This window comes from Tubulanus polymorphus, chromosome 5, assembly GCF_964204645.1.
Source record: "Tubulanus polymorphus chromosome 5, tnTubPoly1.2, whole genome shotgun sequence".
In the NCBI taxonomy this organism is placed as follows: domain Eukaryota; kingdom Metazoa; phylum Nemertea; class Palaeonemertea; order Tubulaniformes; family Tubulanidae; genus Tubulanus; species Tubulanus polymorphus.
Genome location: NC_134029.1, coordinates 14,630,030 through 14,647,981, shown reverse-complemented (window position 1 = coordinate 14,647,981; position 17,952 = coordinate 14,630,030). Strand labels below are relative to the sequence as shown.

Here is a 17,952-nt window from a genome sequence, read left to right as displayed (position 1 = left end):
GTACGATCTGCTTTGAGGGTGTGGATTCTATTTTCGACGATTGTGGTTACCGTTGGGTAACTAACTATTGAGGGGTTGCTTTCCCTTCCCTCTGGTCATGTTACCGCGGTTGATGATGCTTACAAACCATTCCACGTGTACATATTTTATCTTCGAGCGATTAGGGAGGTTCAGTCCCGTAAGGCTTTTACATATGATCTCAATATTGCTTCTTTGCGATTGCTGTTTTGATCTAATGTCTAACTCCCCTTTATGGCTTGGGTTTGGGTTTTGGGATGTTAGTTTTGGGGTTTTATGGCTTGTCTTTTCGGACTGTTTGGTGCGTCGCTTGGGCAGTACCGGTTTTTCCCCATATCTATATATTTCTGTAGTATGTCCGCACAACAGGGAGTGAGAATATTATACTATTCTCACTACGTGGCGCTGCGGACAGACGGAAGAAATCAGTTTGGCTTTGGCTGGGGTTTTATGGCTTGTCTTTTCGGACTGTTTGGTGCGTCCCTTGGGCAGTACCGGTTTTTCCCCATATCTATATATTTCTGTAGTATGTCCGCACAACAGGGAGTGAGAATATTATACTATTCTCACTACGTTGCGCTGCGGACAGACGGAAGAAATCAGTTTGGCTTTGGTTGAGTTGGCTAGGCCAGCTGTGCTGTTGAGTGGAGTTAATTAGGCCAGGGGAGTCAGTTTAAAAAAAAAAACCTTATTGAAGGTTCTCACTCCTTTGTGAGAGCATGCTGCAGTCCCGGTTTTTCCCCATATCTATATATTTCTGTAGTATGTTCGCACAACAGGGAGTGAAAATATTATACTGTGCGACTGATGATTTGCATGTGAATGAAATTTACTCATTAAATCATTGGAACTTCCTAACTAGGCCTATTTTATATAGGGCACTGAAACTTCAAAAAGCAGTAGTTAATTGTCATAGCCATGAAATAGTGCTGAAAGATTAAACTACCGATTTTTGAAAGAGGGGGGTCCACTGGGTGGGATCATTTTTTTGGGGGACAGCTCAAAAAGAACTCCTAGAAAATTAGAATACTCACAAACATGTTACATTGTGGATTTTCATAAATAAAGATACTGTAGATTACAACATCCATCATTAAAACCTTTTTTACTCATTAGAAAAAGAGGTTTTTATTGGTATCGCTTCTATGGTATTGGGATATATGTATGAAGTTAAAAAAGAGAGCCAGTAGTTTAAGAGATTGCTCTACCAAAGTGATGACAGACTTACTTGAACATCGAGTTTAGAATGTTTCAGGCAATTAAATCAAAAAACAAAAATTGTCACCTGCACTGCCACAGACAATCCCAATCAAGGAGGTTAGATTCTTCACCTAAATGGAAATGAACATTTCCACTAGGTAGGTCTTCATCTTCTGTTTCAGGGCACCTCCACATTTGCATGACATCCCCAGCAGTAAGGAGTCGTGAACCTAAAATAACAGTACAAATGTAAAATCATACTCTCTGTGCAACCACAACGATCCAGGCAGAAAGACACTTTAAATATTTGGATGGATATAAGAAAGCTGTGGGTACTGGAGTGTGTAATGGGTAGTGTAAAGTCTATCCCAGAAGTTATGACCGCGGTGCATCAAAGAGTTGTTACACTAACATATCAGGATCCCTGTGGTTTCTATCACTCAGCCTTACGAGTAATTGAGGTCAAGTGACTACTGCATTCAAGAGTGAATAATATACCATCAACTGGCCATTCATTAAAGGATATAAAATTCCAATTTTTATAATTTTACAAAATACTTTCTTGGATTTTTAGTTTCATTTTGGGAATAATCATGTCATGTGGCAAATTCAATCTGATTGATTTTGCACATCTATTAATTCCTCAGAGTGCGAGCATATATAATCTGGAATCATCTCATGAGTCGAGTGGTGTTGTTTTGCTTGAAACACCATCTAAATATAATCTTTCAACTTGGAAATTGGTTTTGACACTTCATAATGTAAACACTGACTTCAGCATCCAGCGAAAATATTCACTCTTGAATGCAACAAGACTTCAAAACTGAATTTTCATTGCTTATTACTTCATTTTCTTGGATTAAGTGTGGAAAAGTTTTGCTCTTTATTCACTCTTGCCTGTAACCATTGTAACAAGCAGCTGGGGTCCAGCGAGTCAGCGATGCTCATGGTGAGTTTGACCACTTAAAGCTGTCAGTATCAAATTAAATTGTTGTTGATACTGGCTCTTTGAGAGTGAAATGCCGCGGTCATAACCACTGGGATAGACTTTAGTGTGATCTGTGTGCATTTGTGGCCAGCACACAGATCACATTGTTCAATGGGGTTTGGTCCAGGACTCGCGAGATTTTCAACAACACGGAAGTAACGTTCACGATTGGTAGAACACTATATCCGTGTTGACGCAATGAGGAGAGAATCCCACAATGATAATAAAAAGTCCGAAAATGAAACTTCGAGATAGTAGTTTATTTCAACGTTTCGACTATATCCTAATAGTCATCTTCAGGAATAATGAGATACTACAGAAATTATGAGATATATATACAATCCAGAGACAAAGAGACTAATTCAAGTAATCAGAGATGATACAAACTAAAGGAAAATTAACGTAGAAACAGTTACACGCTAAAATAGATTAAAGGGAAGCAAACTAAGGGGTGATTATAAACAACAAAAGTGAGTATAAATATAAATGAAACTTAAAGTCAGTAGTAAAAAGAAAGACAAACTAGGGGGCACTTAAATTAAAACTAAGGTGAATACAAGTTAAGTCAGAGACGAAATTGATGAGAGAACAAATAACAAATAATCAAAGGGGAAATCAAGTGTTGAGTTTAACCAGTTTACAGAGGAATTTTGATATAAGTTTATTATGGGGTGAAAAACCATTGTTAAGGTTTACAACGTTGTTCGAATTTTCAATAATTAATGCAGATTCCAAAATATGTCTTCTAGTTTTATCGCTGCAAGGGTAAATTAATTCAGCATTAGCGAAATCAAAATTGTGTGAAGTCTGAAAAACATGACTAGCAACTCCGCTTTCAGGTTTAAAGTTTTTTACATCTAATTTATGCTCTTTTATGCGTTGATTAAGATTCCGACCTGTTTCTCCTATATATACTTTGTCGCAAACTTTACAAGGTATTTTATAAATTCCACAGTTTAGGGATTCGGTTTTCGGTTTGTTATTAATCAATATGTTACTAAGTTTATTATTGTATTTAAAGATAAGTTGTTTATTTAGTGACCGAAGAGTGATCTTTAAATACAATAATAAACTTAGTTTTAATCTTTTGATATTATTCATTCTATCTGAAATATAAATGATGTTATTTCTTAATTCGACATATTTAATTTTACAATCATCCTAAAAATGAAACAATTGTTTCAAACTATAAACTGAAAAAGAAAATAATCCTGAAATTATAATAATTAATTTCCATTTTCTCTTGATTTCTGTAAACAAGATTTAATAAATTTAGTCTATTTTCACTCATTCAAGTACAAGAAATGTATTTGATTAATTCATTAATTCATCTGATTCAACAACTTTCTTATGAGTATTTCCGTTTTTTTTATTATTTCCGTTTTTAAAATTTGATTCTTTAAATTTCTCGATATTTTCATTTATCAAATCTTTTCTAATATTCTCATAATAAAAGTATAATACAGCTAATATTAAAGCTCCTGGAATTAGATAATGTTTTAAATCACTTTTTGCGGTTGGTATGAAATTATTCATTTATTCAAGAAAAATTATTAATTTTTCTCAATTACTTTTATTGGATATTTAGTTTTAAAATATTCAAAACATTTAACTTAATTCAATTATTTTTTTCATCTTAATTTTCTTTTTCAATTATCTCTAATAGATATTAACGTTTTGAATATATTAAACAATTAATTGAAAAATTATATGATCAGAATTAATTTCAATTATCCAAGGATTTCAATTATTTTTAAAATATCAAATTTTTTGATATTCAGATAATTCAACCTTATTTAATAATGATTTTATTATTTTTAATCGATTTTAACTTTTGAATAGGTGAAACATCTAATTTAATATTGATCTACAATTATTTGATTGAAATTTCTTGTTTAATTATTTTTAAAATATTAAACTTTTAGATATTGAAAACATTTAACTTTATCTAATAAATATTTGTTTTAAGTAAATTATTTTTTCAATTATTCTCAAAATATTTTACTTTTGGATATTTAAATCATTTAACTTCATCTAATTAATGTTTGATTAAGATGAATTAGTTTTTCAATTATTTCTAATTGATTTTAACTTTTTTGAATATTGAGAACATTTGATCCAATTATCCTTTGATTGAAATGAATTATTTTTGAATTATTTTTCAAATATTAGACTTTTAGATATTCAAAATTATTAGCGTTTTCAGTTTTTCCACAGAAAACCCTATTGAGATTCGCGTGATTATTATTATTTTTCTTTTTCCCTTTTCCTCAGAGTTGTAGTTAGTGAGTGACAAAGATTCAGCAGAAGATGTACCTTTATTCGCCATGCCGAATTTAGGTACTACTTGCCATTGATTTGATGACCCAGAGTGCCAAATTTGGGTACAAAGAGTAAATGTTGCGTATTTTCACACTACATATCAACCTTTCAAGGATATGATGGATGATTAAAGCCGTTTTTGTTTGCTTAAGAATGTGCTGTTCTTTAATTCGTTTATACAATAGTAATTGATAGTAAACCATTTGAAAACTAGGTCAAACCTTGTATTAAATAGTAATGCTCCAGCAGCTAGTACACTCGAGTCTTTGTCTCCATAAATGGCACAAATTAACATAAACTCCTCGCCTAACCAATCAAAATTAAGTAAACAAACTGGTGTCAGGAACCATTCAACCATTGATATACGATGTGCCACATTAGGCATCCCATCACTCGATGCATTAAGAACTGTGCCAAAATCATGTCACCCTCCCCTATGGCAGCAACAGCTACATACAGACAAAAAAGCCCAGAATACTTACCATTCATATTCCAGGACAAGGTTGCGACATCAAATGCAGCGGTAATGACACCTGTTTGATACCACTGAAAATCCAAGCACTGAAATGAAATCAAATGATTTAAAATATTAACAATTGGTGCATGAACCTTGAAACTTCCTTGAGAAAAACATAAAATTCCAGACATTTTGGACCACACAGAAACTTTCCACGGTGGAAAAGACAGTTATCATTATTATAATAAGGGTATACTGTCGTTTCACAGAAAACCCTATTGTAATCGTCGTGATTATTATTTTTCTTTATTTTTAACAAAAAATGTATCTTCACCCAGATTCGACTACTTATCAGTAGCAAGAGGTCCTTGAGACTTCATCGAGATAATCGGAAGTTCCAGCTTGGGGAAAGTAACAAGTCCCGCCTCTACGGGAAGACTGGATCAATGTTTATAAACGTATCAATTACAATTACATGTATAACAAATATATATGTCATCACTTGTGCTGAAATGTAATTTAGAATTCAATACTGTCCTAATTTTAAAATATGCTTGTTTTCTGGGTTTACTTTCTCATAGATTCGCATGAGCTAAAACTTTTCACTGGTAATTAGGGTTTTCTGTGTCTTCAAAGAAAACCCTATTGAGCTTCGCGTGATTATTTGGGTTTTCTGTTACTTCATAGAAAACCCTATTGAGATTCGCGTGTTTCTTATTATTTTCATTTTATGTCACACTATTTTCACTTAAAGAACATAGGCTTTGTAACCTTGCTACTGTTGCCGATACAATCCATATGATATCCTTCAGCTCACTTCGATCAACAAATACTCAGGCGTATTTTGATAAATCAATTCACCACCGACAAATCATTCAGCCATTCATTTTCTATTTTTAACTATTACCCATTTTCCTCATCAAATCATATAACCAATACACAAGAAATTCTCTGCTCTAGATCTTAAAAGCACTGTCGAGCCGTAAACATTGACGAATTGACATGTGTCTCTACATCGTCGTTCCAGGATCAGCTGTGAGTTTCTCCTCATCATGAGAATTAAATCAAGTACAAATAAATTTATTACTACCAGTTATCTGCCCGCGGGTTTCAAGCAGTTAGTTTAACAATACCTATTTTTCTTTACCAAATTTACTATGTATTTACTAGGATAAATCATTAGAGTACCGGTGAGTCGTAGGCCTAAACAAAACATGCCGAAGAGATGTAGCGGAAAACTGTAGTGTCTTTATTTGGCCGCAGGCTTTAACCATTTATAAATACTCCATATTTCCTACTGTACATACCGATGATCGTTGTCAAATCCACAAGGTATTAACTGAATACAAGTATATAACACTCTCTTATCCATATGCTGGACTCACGCTTGAGGATAAACTAAGTTATTCTACTTTTCAACGCCCCATGGTGACCAAATAGAATAACTAATGTCCTTAAAACATACCACAATCATAGACGAAGTTATGAGCAACAACTTTGCAATTTATTGTGGTAACAAAATATTCATATATATGGTATAAATTATACCATATATAATTATTACAATATATATTCAGGTATAAATAAAATAAAGAAATACTAAGTTATTGTATTATTCAATACCCCCTGGTGGCCATATAAAAAATCCAATGACCTTGAAACTCACAAAAATCATAGCACACGTTATGAGCTACAACTTTCTAATTCATTGTGGTAACAAAATATGCTCAGGTATCAACATAATGTGGAAAAACTTTTTCCCACCTACAAATAAGTACTGATGGCACCAAGATGGCTGCCAATTGCGTCATAATTGGCTGATCAAAAATACCTGTCTCAGGTATAACACATCCCTTTTCAAAGAATACCCATCACAAATTGCAATGGAAAATAGGAAACCAGTAGGAAGCTACAGGACTCAGAATTCGGACCAAAATAGACATTTTTGGGCACTAAAAAGGTCATAAGATGGCCATCTTGAGTCGAATCCACCCAATTTTTCTTATGCTGATGGGCCTTTAAGGGATTCAAATATATACCAAAAAACAAGGTCATTGATCAGAGCGTCTTCAAAATTACCCTTAAAAAGTTCAAAAATGTGTAAAAAGTGCTGATTTTGGCGAGGAACGATGGCTGCTAGTCGGCCATCTTGATTCTGACAGGGCCAGTTTTTGGGCTGAAGATGTGTCTAGGGTAGATACATGAGTAACTCAAATATCATACCGCTGGGACTAAAGTCCCAAGTTGGCTAAAAATGATGTTTTAGGTCGACTGCCAGTGCATTGTGGTCCCAATAAGACTTTTATAAGGTATGTACCATCAAAACTGACTGAGCTAGGCCACCCGGTATGCTATCAAGTCAGTTTGAAATAGACATTAGGTTAAAGCTAAGTTCCCTGTAAAGGAGGAATCAGATTTATTAGAAGGCATGTATTAGTTATTTACTGGTTCCGACTTCCAATGATCAATCACAACTATCAACGATATTTTATTGGCAAAAATGAACATTTTCATTGAAAATTTTGTTGAAAAAACAGCTTGTTTAGGTCGTTTTACATTTTAGATTACTGTGTACATCATTTATCATGACAATGAAGGACTTAGGATTCTACCATGCGTGACTCCCAAGATGAGGCGTTCCGTTGATTTCGGAGATAACTGCTTAGCCATTTGAGCGACCCATCATTGATACTGTTTCCCAATAGCTTGTTCATTAATGGCTGATGTTGTACCTGACGAAATCTATAAAGACTAATTAAGGCCTAAGATTTGAGTTTCCAGAGTCAAATAAGACCATCAGGTCCAGTGGTCCATGGCTTCAAGTAGGTATAATTGACTGTTTGTCGACCTTCCATTTATAAAACTGTGTTGACCATTGAACAGGATTGTAAGTTTTAGAAATGAAAAGCGTTTTCCGAGCACTTAGAGCAATCTTGAACCCATGAACGACTATTATATTTTTGGAAGATAATGGCTATTTCCAATGTGGCACATCCTCATTCGATGACATTCAGCATCTCACGCATTATGGGTCGAGGCCTGAATTATTGCAGTTAAAATGTGCCGATCAATGCTCAGTAAAAATCATCACAGCGTATAATATCTGAAGGCATTCGCTCGTACACGCGTGGCAACAGTAAGTAGGCCTATTATTATATACATTACTACTTTTGCTGCGCGCATGCCTGTCCGCAACCAATCGCTAAAATACATACACATCGTAGTAGATACAAATTCAGTGGTGCAATGAATACGCATTGAAATGCAAGGCAATATGTGACAATAAGTATAACAGGCGCTGAAAGCTTTTATGGTTCACCGGATTCCCTATTTCGCCAGAGCAGTTGAATGAGAAAATCATTGCAGTCAGAATAATTGCAGTTAAAATGTGCCGATAAATGCTCACTAAAAATCACCACAGCGTATAATATCTGAAGGCGTTTGCCCCGTACACGTGCAGCAACAGTAAGTAGGCCTATTTTTATATACATTACTACTGTTGCCGCGCGCATGCCTGTCTGCAACCAATGGATAAAATACATACACATCGAAGTACTGTCAAGTACCGCTTCATTCGGATCAGTTTTACTCGGATTTCGACGTATCTCGGATGATTTTCCCTTCAGTTTCTTATTATAATACCTTACAAAAATGTCACTTAATTCGGTTCGTATTATTCGGATTTTCGGCTGTTCCGGATGAATTTTCAAGTTCCATTTGTCCATATCCTTTGAAATCTTACCACTTTATTCGGATGATAAATTTTGATATCGAAAAGAGCACAGCGGCAGTGCCGTGCGACGCGACATGATGCAATCCACGCTCAATAGTCATAGTGATGTGCTGCATTACGCGTCGCTGCGTTGCAATATACAGTATATGATCAGGCAACAGTCTATTAAAATAGGCTAACGGTATTGATTGTTGCGATAGTAGGCCGTAAGCCCAACCCGACAGTCACCGACGTTCATGGGGCTTTGGATGTTCCAAACAGATTTGCACTGGCCAAATCTACCGACGAGAAATTCGTTGATGGAGTATTGGTTTTCTCTCGGAAATGTGAGAACTTTCTTCAACGGGACGTCCCGAAACGCGCTAAGCAGACATTGATTTCTGCCTTCTTTGTGAAAAAAGACTGAGACTGTTTATATTGCCATGGCGTATGGTTTATTCATGATACAATGTAATAATACCTACAATAAAATTGATATTTAGTTTCGATTTAAATTGCAACACTCATTGTTGTCATTTTCAATGGTAGAGGCATGTAAATTGCCACACAAAAGGCTATCTATTTAATTCGGATTTCACATAACTCGGACGAATTTTAGCGGTCCCATGTGATCCGAATAAAGCGGGTTTGACCGTAGTTACAAATTCAGTGTTGCAAAAAATACGCATTGAAATGCAAGGCAATATGTGACAGTAAGTAAAACAGGCGCTGAAAGCTTTTATGGTTCACCCGATTCCCTATTGCGCCGGAGCAGTTGAATGAGATAATCATCACCCCCCCCCCCCCTATACTTTTACATCATTTTTGTACTATTTGGAAAATTGATATTTTTTTCAATACCGAAATCCACGGAGAATTCTCATCTCAGCAAGTAACTGGACAAAAATATGTTTCATTTCAAAAGGAATGTAGGATAACACATTACACATATACGGAATACAGCAATTGCAAGCGATAGCTATTGGTATGCCATCAGCTTTGGTTTTAACTTAAAACTTGAGTTATCAGTAGGTCAAGTATATAACACAAAATACTTACATGGGAAGAATCATGATGAAGTAATGGAGTTGGTTCAAAAATGCAAACTTTATTTCGATATGAGGCAGCCACCTGAAAAAAGAAATTTTCGATAATTGGTTTCAGCAAAAATATCTCATTTTTATGAATTTTTGGTTTCAGTCAATAATCTATAAATATGTATTTTGACATCCCAATGCGGGTGCAATGTTCAGGTTTGCTTTTAGAGGTTAATGTTTCTTCAACCCAATTTTTCATGCAATTATTGGCCAAGAAAAATCGAAGCATCATCAAAATTTCAAAAAGGTTTAACTAGAGCTACAAAATACCTCTTGCATGATGAACAGTTTATATAATGTAATAGATAGAGATCGCTAACTTTTGACAACTAGAGGACCAAAGGTTCTTTGCGTACGAGGTCCAGTTTCCATAATACTATTGAAAACATATCACTCCAGCTTTTATTGTGCCGATTTCTTTTTCTGGGGCACTACAGCGAGACCATAGGCAACGCCAGGATTTTTGTTGGGGGGTTCGAATATTGGCTACTGGCGAATCTAATGAGGCAGCTAGGCATGAAAACCTGCCTTTGACAAAGATCGAAGGTCCGAAGTCCCCACGGAGGTTTGGAGGTTCTCCCCAAGCGTATTTTCAAAATTAGGAGCATTTTCCCGCCACCTGGCGTGATTACCTTGTGGAAAAAAATGACAACCACGAAGAGAAACAAATTACAACAATTGCATGTTTGTTTTATTTAATATGTATATCTTTACAAATACTATTAAGCTGTTAACAAAACTATGTAGTAAAAAATGAAGAAACCTAGCCGAAAAAAGGGGGTTCATTCGCACTCCCCGAACCCCCCTGGTGATGCCTGTGGAGTCTGAAACTTCATGTTGGTAATTGCTAGATTACTATGAAGATTGTGTTGAAATAATTTTGCTGTATAGATAAATTCACAACTGAAAGAAAAAATGTGACTAACTCGAACGACTGTAGGTGAAGAGAAGCGAACACGAAAATAGATAGGAGCCACGATTTTTCTTTTTAAAAAATGAAGACATTTAAGCAAGAAGATAACTTGCATTTCCTTTCAAATGCCAATCCACTACGATTGTCCGATAAAGTTGAATGCCACCATAGAAGAGACAGGGAACCAGTCAATTCAATTCAATTCAGAATTTATTTTACAGAAAAGCGGTTTTAAGTTTAAGATAAACTAAAAAAAATATCAATGTTCATACAAAGCTTTTTCATGTGGCCGCTAACGCGAGCACCCAATGAAAGTAAAAGAAAATAAAAAGAATTTTTTTAAACGTGAAAGTAAATGTTTTGTGAAATTATAATTGCGCTAATAAAGAATGAATTGAATTATCGTGGGCACTATGCCCTGCATGAATACTTATTTCAAGACTGATCACACGCTCAAACAAGTTGGTGTGCGCTGCTGAAATAACAAAACCGATAAAACAAAATCATAAAACAAAGAAAACGACAACCGATATAGCTCATAAACGAAAGGAACCTAGATTTTATTACTGCATTACATGTCTGTAAATATCAGATCCCAAGAAAGTTTCTCATGAAAGTTATCGACACCCCAAGCAAGTTATCAATCCGTGTGATAGCAAGATGGGAAACCTACAAGCCCATGACTGCAAACCTACAAGCCCATGACAATGGTGAAGATGCAATATCCACTCAACAGTAATTGTGAGATATGAACTTATTGAGTCACAGTGATAGCAAAAAGCTAGACAGATACGACTTTCCTGATTCAAAGATTTTTTATGACCAATGTGTATCATTTGCCAAGACATTTTGAAATTAATTTGACTGATTATAACTTAAACGAAAATCCACTTATTACAAAAACTTATTACATTCAAACACTGTATGAAAAACGCATGTCTCAAGAGCATGCGCCAAAATGAGCATTTATAGTGTATGCAGTGTGAGACACGCAGTAGTAACCTGCCCGGCGTGCTAGCCACGTATACACTGACACAGAGAGACACTAACTGTTGCCACACAATATGTCTGCAGTGAATGAATAGATGCACTCCACTACCATACAACTCAGTGATTATTTCTTTCAAGTGTAACAAGAGATCCTCGGATTTTAATATCTCAGCCGTAGAATATTACATCGTAGAGGATGTATGATCGCCATCTGATTGATGCATCTTTTAGATTTTGGTTGATAACTTCTACAAGAAACGAAATTCTTAATATGGACTTTCCTAAATTTACACATAGTGTACGTATGTTTAATCAGCATCAAAATTAAATATTGGTACTCTAGATTAGAGATTATAAGCAGAACAAATGAAAAATAGTGAAAACTTTGGATTGAATTCAAATGATGGGAGAAGACTGACATTTTACAGATTATAAGATCGAAAATAAGGACGGAAAATATCAAGAAAATAATGTGTTTTTTTTTCAAATTACGCATAGGCCTACTCATGTTCGGCATGAAGTTTCTGGCAGAATTTCAGAGAAGCTGTGCTTCAAGTAATCAAATAAATTGCCCATGGGCAAAGTGTTGTTTACCTTGAAAACTGGAGCCTGTTTGGCAAGGGCATTGCTTGAGAAAAATCTTTTTCATTAGTGAATTCAAAGATCTATTATTAGGGTTTCTGCGGCTTCGCAGAAACCGTATTGTAATTGTAATGAATGAACTGGCAGAGGCGAGAAACTAGCTAAGAATTGTCTGGCAGTATGGAGAGACTAAGATATTATTTATGTCGGTAACTCAAGTCTGGCGCACACTTTTTTCATAAAATCTTCAGAAAGCAAAGAATTTTCTGGCCAATATCTAGAGAGCACATAACGACTAAAATCATTCTATATCTTTTTCAATGAAATCTTTATTCTTTAAGATTTCTATTTGATTTTTCACACTTTTCACTGGCAATGGGGACAAGAACTAGGGGTCCAGAGGCACCATGCCCACTTGGGAAGTGGTTTTAAATGCTTAACAATCTAACTATTTCAATATTCAACGCCCCCTGGTGACCATATACATAAACCAATGACCTTGAAATCCGCCACAATCATAGAACATGTCAGCAGCTACGATTTTGTAATTGATTGTGATAACAAAATATGCTAAGTTATTCGACTATTCAACTCCCCCTGGTGACCATATGCAAAACCCAATGACCTTGAAACTTGCCACAATCATAGACGATGTCATGAGCTAGATATGAGCTAGATTTGCAATTGATTGTGGTAACAAAATATGCATATGTACAAATATAATATAGAAATACTAAGCTATTGAATTATTCAACGCCCCCTTGTGGCCATAGAAAACTAGGGGTCCAGGGACACCATGCCCACTTGGGAAATGGTTTCAAATGCTCAACAATCTAACAATTTCAATATTCAACGCCCTCTGGTGACCATTTACAAAAACCAACGACCTTGAAACTCACCAAAATCATAGAACATGTCAGCAGCTACGATTTTGTAATTGATTGTGATAACAAAATATGCCTCGTTACCAATTTAATATGGAAATACTAAGTCATTCTACTATTCAACGCCCCCTGGTGACAATATTCAAAACCCAATGACCTCGAAACTCACCACAATCATAGAACATGTCATGAACTAGAACTTTGCAATTGATCATGGTAACAAAATATGCCTAGGTACCAATATAATAAGGAAATACTAAGTTATTCTACTATTCAACGCCCCCTGGTGACCATATAGAAAAACTGATGTCCTTAAAACTCACAACAATCATAGATGATGTCATGAGCTACAACTTTCCAATTGATTGTGGTTACAAAATATGCATAGGTACGAATATAATAAAGAAATGCTAAGATATTGAATTATTCAACGCCCCCTGGTGGCCATATACGAAATCCCATTACCTTGAAACTCACCACAATCATAGAACACGTTATGAGCTACAACTTTCTAATTGATTGTGGTAAAAAAATACGCTTAGGTATCAATATAATGTGGAAAAACTTTTTCCCACTTACGAATGAGTACTGGTGACACCAAGATGGCCGCCAATTGCGTCATAATTGGCTGATGAAAAATACCTGTCTGAGGTATAAAACATCCCTTTCCAAAGAATACCCATCACAAATTGCAATGAGAAATGGTAAACCAGTAGGAAGCTACAGGACTCAGAATTCGGGCAAAAATTAACATTTTTGGGCACTAAAACGGTCATAGGACGGCCATCTTGAGTCCGACCGACCCAATTTTTGTTTCGTTGATGGGCCCTGAGGGGATTCATATATATCCGAAAGATCAAGGTAATTGATCGAAGCGTCTTCAAAATTTCCCTCAAAAAGTTCAAAAATGTGTAAAAAGTGCTGATTTTGGCGAACAACAATGGCTGCCAGTCAGCCATCTTGATTCTGACAGGGCCAGTTTTTGGGCTGAAGATGTGTCTAGGGTAGATACACGTGTAACCCAAATGTCAAGACGTTACCTTGAAGCGTCTTCAAAACTTCCCAAAATAACTGGATTCCGTCTACGGACGGTCGGACGGACGACGGACGAAAAGTGAACGCAATAGCCCGCTGGGACTAAAGTCCCAAGTGGGCTAGAAATCAATGATCTTGAAACTCACCAAAATTATAGAACACATTATGGGCTACAACATTCCAATTGATTGTGGTAACACAATATGCTTAGATATCAAAATAATTTGGAAAAACTTTTTCGTAGGAATGAGTACTGATGACACCAAGATGGTCGCCAATTGCGTCATAATTGGTTGATCAAAAATACCTTTCACAAGTATAAAACATTCCTTTCCAAAGAATACCCATCACAAATTGCAATTAGAAATGGCAAACCAGTAGGAAGCTACAGGACCCAGAATTCCAGCCAAAATTGACATTTTTGGCCACTAAAAAGGATATAGGACGGCCATCTTAGGTCTGATCGGCCAAAATTTTCTTATGCTGATGGGCCCTTGGAGGATTCGAATATATATGAAAGATCAAGGTAATTGATCAGAGCGTCTTCAAAATTTCCTTAAAAAAGTTAACAAGGTGCCCAAGGGCACTGTTAGATTCAGCGCAGAAGTTGAAGAGTTAATAATCCACCATACTAGACCGTACATTGGTTTAATATCTATTTCAACTTGACTTGTGAGTATTCCAGGTGCCCTAGCTCGCTCATTTTTGGTAGTACATACCGGATAAAAATCTTATTAGGACCAGAATGCACTGGCAGTCGACCTAAAACGTCATTTTTTAATCCATTTAAAAACCGTATTGAAGGATATCCAAAAAGTCTGCACTGAAAGGGGTTCATGAAAGAAAAGAGACTCCATGATTTGACAGTTTAATGATATGTTTCCATGCCTACCAACTGAAGTTTGGTAAGTCGGCATGGAAACATTGTTTAACTTTCAAATCATGGAGTCAATTTTCTCTTTTTAACCCCTTTCAATGAAGACTTTTTGGATATCCTTCAATACGGTTTTAAATGGATTAATAAATGATGTTTTAGGTCGACTGCCAGTACTTTCTGGTCCTATTTGGACCTTTATCAGGTATGTAATACCAAAAATGAGCGAGCTAGGCCAATATGCTTAGATATCAAAATAATTTGGAAAAACTTTTTCGTAGGAATGAGTACTGATGACACCAAGATGGTCGCCAATTGCGTCATAATTGGTTGATCAAAAATACCTTTCACAAGTATAAAACATTCCTTTCCAAAGAATACCCATCACAAATTGCAATTAGAAATGGCAAACCAGTAGGAAGCTACAGGACCCAGAATTCCGGCCAAAATTGACATTTTTGGCCACTAAAAAGGATATAGGACGGCCATCTTAGGTCTGATCGGCCAAAATTTTCATATGCTGTAGGCCCTTGGAGGATTCGAATATATATGAAAGATCAAGGTAATTGATCAGAGCGTCTTCAAAATTTCCTTAAAAAAGTTAACAAGGTGCCCAAGGGCACTGTTAGATTCAGCGCAGAAGTTGAAGAGTTAATAATCCACCATACTAGACCGTACATTAGTTTAATATCTATTTCAACTTGACTTGTGAGTATTCCAGGTGCCCTAGCTCGCTCATTTTTGGTAGTACATACCTGATAAAAGTCTTATTAGGACCAGAATGCACTGGCAGTCGACCTAAAACATCATTTTTTAATCCATTTAAAAACCGTATTGAAGGATATCCAAAAAGTCTGCACTGAAAGGGGTTCATGAGAGAAAAGAGACTCCATGATTTGACAGTTTAATGAAATGTTTCCATGCCTATTAACTGAAGTTTGGTAAGTCGACATGGAAACATTGTTTAACTTTCAAATCATGGAGTCAATTTTCTCTTTTTCACCCCTTTCAATGAAGACTTTTTGGATATCCTTCAATACGGTTTTAAATGGATTAATAAATGATGTTTTAGGTCGACTGCCAGCACTTTCTGGTCCTATTTGGACCTTTATCAGGTATGTAATACCAAAAATGAGCGAGCTAGGCCAATATGCTTAGATATCAAAATAATTTGGAAAAACTTTTTCGTAGGAATGAGTACTGATGACACCAAGATGGTCGCCAATTGCGTCATGATTGGTTGATCAAAAATACCTTTCACAAGTATAAAACATTCCTTTCCAAAGAATACCCATCACAAATTGCTATTAGAAATGGCAAACCAGTAGGAAGCTACAGGACCCAGAATTCCGGCCAAAATTGACATTTTTGGCCACTAAAAGGGATATAGGACGGCCATCTTAGGTCTGATCGGCCAAGATTTTCTTATGCTGATGGGCCCTTGGAGGATTCGAATATATATGAAAGATCAAGGTAATTCATCAGAGCGTCTTCAAAATTTCCTTAAAAAAGTTAACAAGGTGCCCAAGGGCACTGTTAGATTCGGCGCAGAAGTTGAAGAGTTAATAATCCACCATACTAGACCGTACATTGGTTTAATATCTATTTCAACTTGACTTGTGAGTATTCCAGGTGCCCTAGCTCGCTCATTTTTGGTAGTACATACCTGATAAAAGTCTTACTAGGACCAGAATGCACTGGCAGTCGACCTAAAACATCATTTTTTAATCCATTTAAAACCGTATTGAAGGATATCCAAAAAGTCTGCACTGAAAGGGGTTCATGAGAGAAAAGAGACTCCATGATTTGACAGTTTAATGATATGTTTCCATGCCTACCAACTGAAGTTTGGTAAGTCGGCATGGAAACATTGTTTAACTTTCAAATCATGGAGTCAATTTTCTCTTTTTAACCCCTTTCAATGAAGACTTTTTGGATATCCTTCAATACGGTTTTAAATGGATTAATAAATGATGTTTTAGGTCGACTGCCAGTACTTTCTGGTCCTATTTGGACCTTTATCAGGTATGTAATACCAAAAATGAGCGAGCTAGGCCACCTGGAATGCTCTCAGGTCAGGTTGAAATAGACATTAGTAAGGTGCTCTATCAGCTTAAACCTGATATAAAAGGAAATGCATGTTATATAAGTATAATGTAATTAGATTTTGAATGACAAACAGTTGTTTATATAAAGAAGAGAAGGTGAATATACGTAACACATTTTAAGTAGGCCTAATCAGAGATCATAATCGGCCGTCAAAAATATCAGAAATAAAATTAAGAATTTTTGTGGATTGAATTAGCATCATCAACCGGCAGAGTCAGCTGCCTGAAGCGAGCGCCGAAGGAGCGATACTGGTTAAGGGGGGTCTGGGATACCTCCCCCAGAAAATTTTGTAAATTTGGAGTGCTCTAGACGATCTGTGGGCCTTAGAACTACACGAAATCAACGACAAAATCACTTTAAACGGATAGCCATTTTCATTGTTTACCACCATTTACTGAGCTGCCAGTTGATTGCGCCAACTATGACGCGTGTTTTTTTCTGTTGGCTTCGAGTCCGATAAATCCACGTTCTCATTACACGGCAGTCAGTAGAACTCAGATATAGACCTATATCAATTTTCTGTGGATCACGTTGTTCTAGAACGCTATGTTGTACTATTTATAGCGGCAGTAGACTATTGTGCAATATACCGGAGATCGACAAAACAATACTCCAAGACGTTTTAACGGTCTGATTGAGTTGTTGATGGCCATGACAAGACCGACCCACAACCTACCCCCTCGCCCAATTATCTCAACGGATTTACACAGATCTCAGAACCTGACCAGACAAAGAAAAAAATATTTGGATTTCTGATAAAAATTGGAAGAT

At 36.0% G+C, this 17,952-nt stretch overlaps 1 protein-coding gene across 1 annotated transcript in view; it reads right to left on the bottom strand.

Moving 5' to 3' along the window:
• Positions 1-17,952, bottom strand: part of LOC141906265 (dmX-like protein 2) — a 344,303-nt gene that overhangs the window by 295,918 nt on the left and 30,433 nt on the right. Inside the window, exons 3-5 of the mRNA XM_074795507.1 lie at positions 9,757-9,828; positions 5,011-5,089; positions 1,304-1,448 (exon numbers count right to left, since the gene is read on the bottom strand). Of these exons, the coding sequence (XP_074651608.1) occupies positions 1,304-1,448; positions 5,011-5,089; positions 9,757-9,828 (296 nt within the window). The remainder of the gene's footprint in view (positions 1-1,303; positions 1,449-5,010; positions 5,090-9,756; positions 9,829-17,952) is intronic.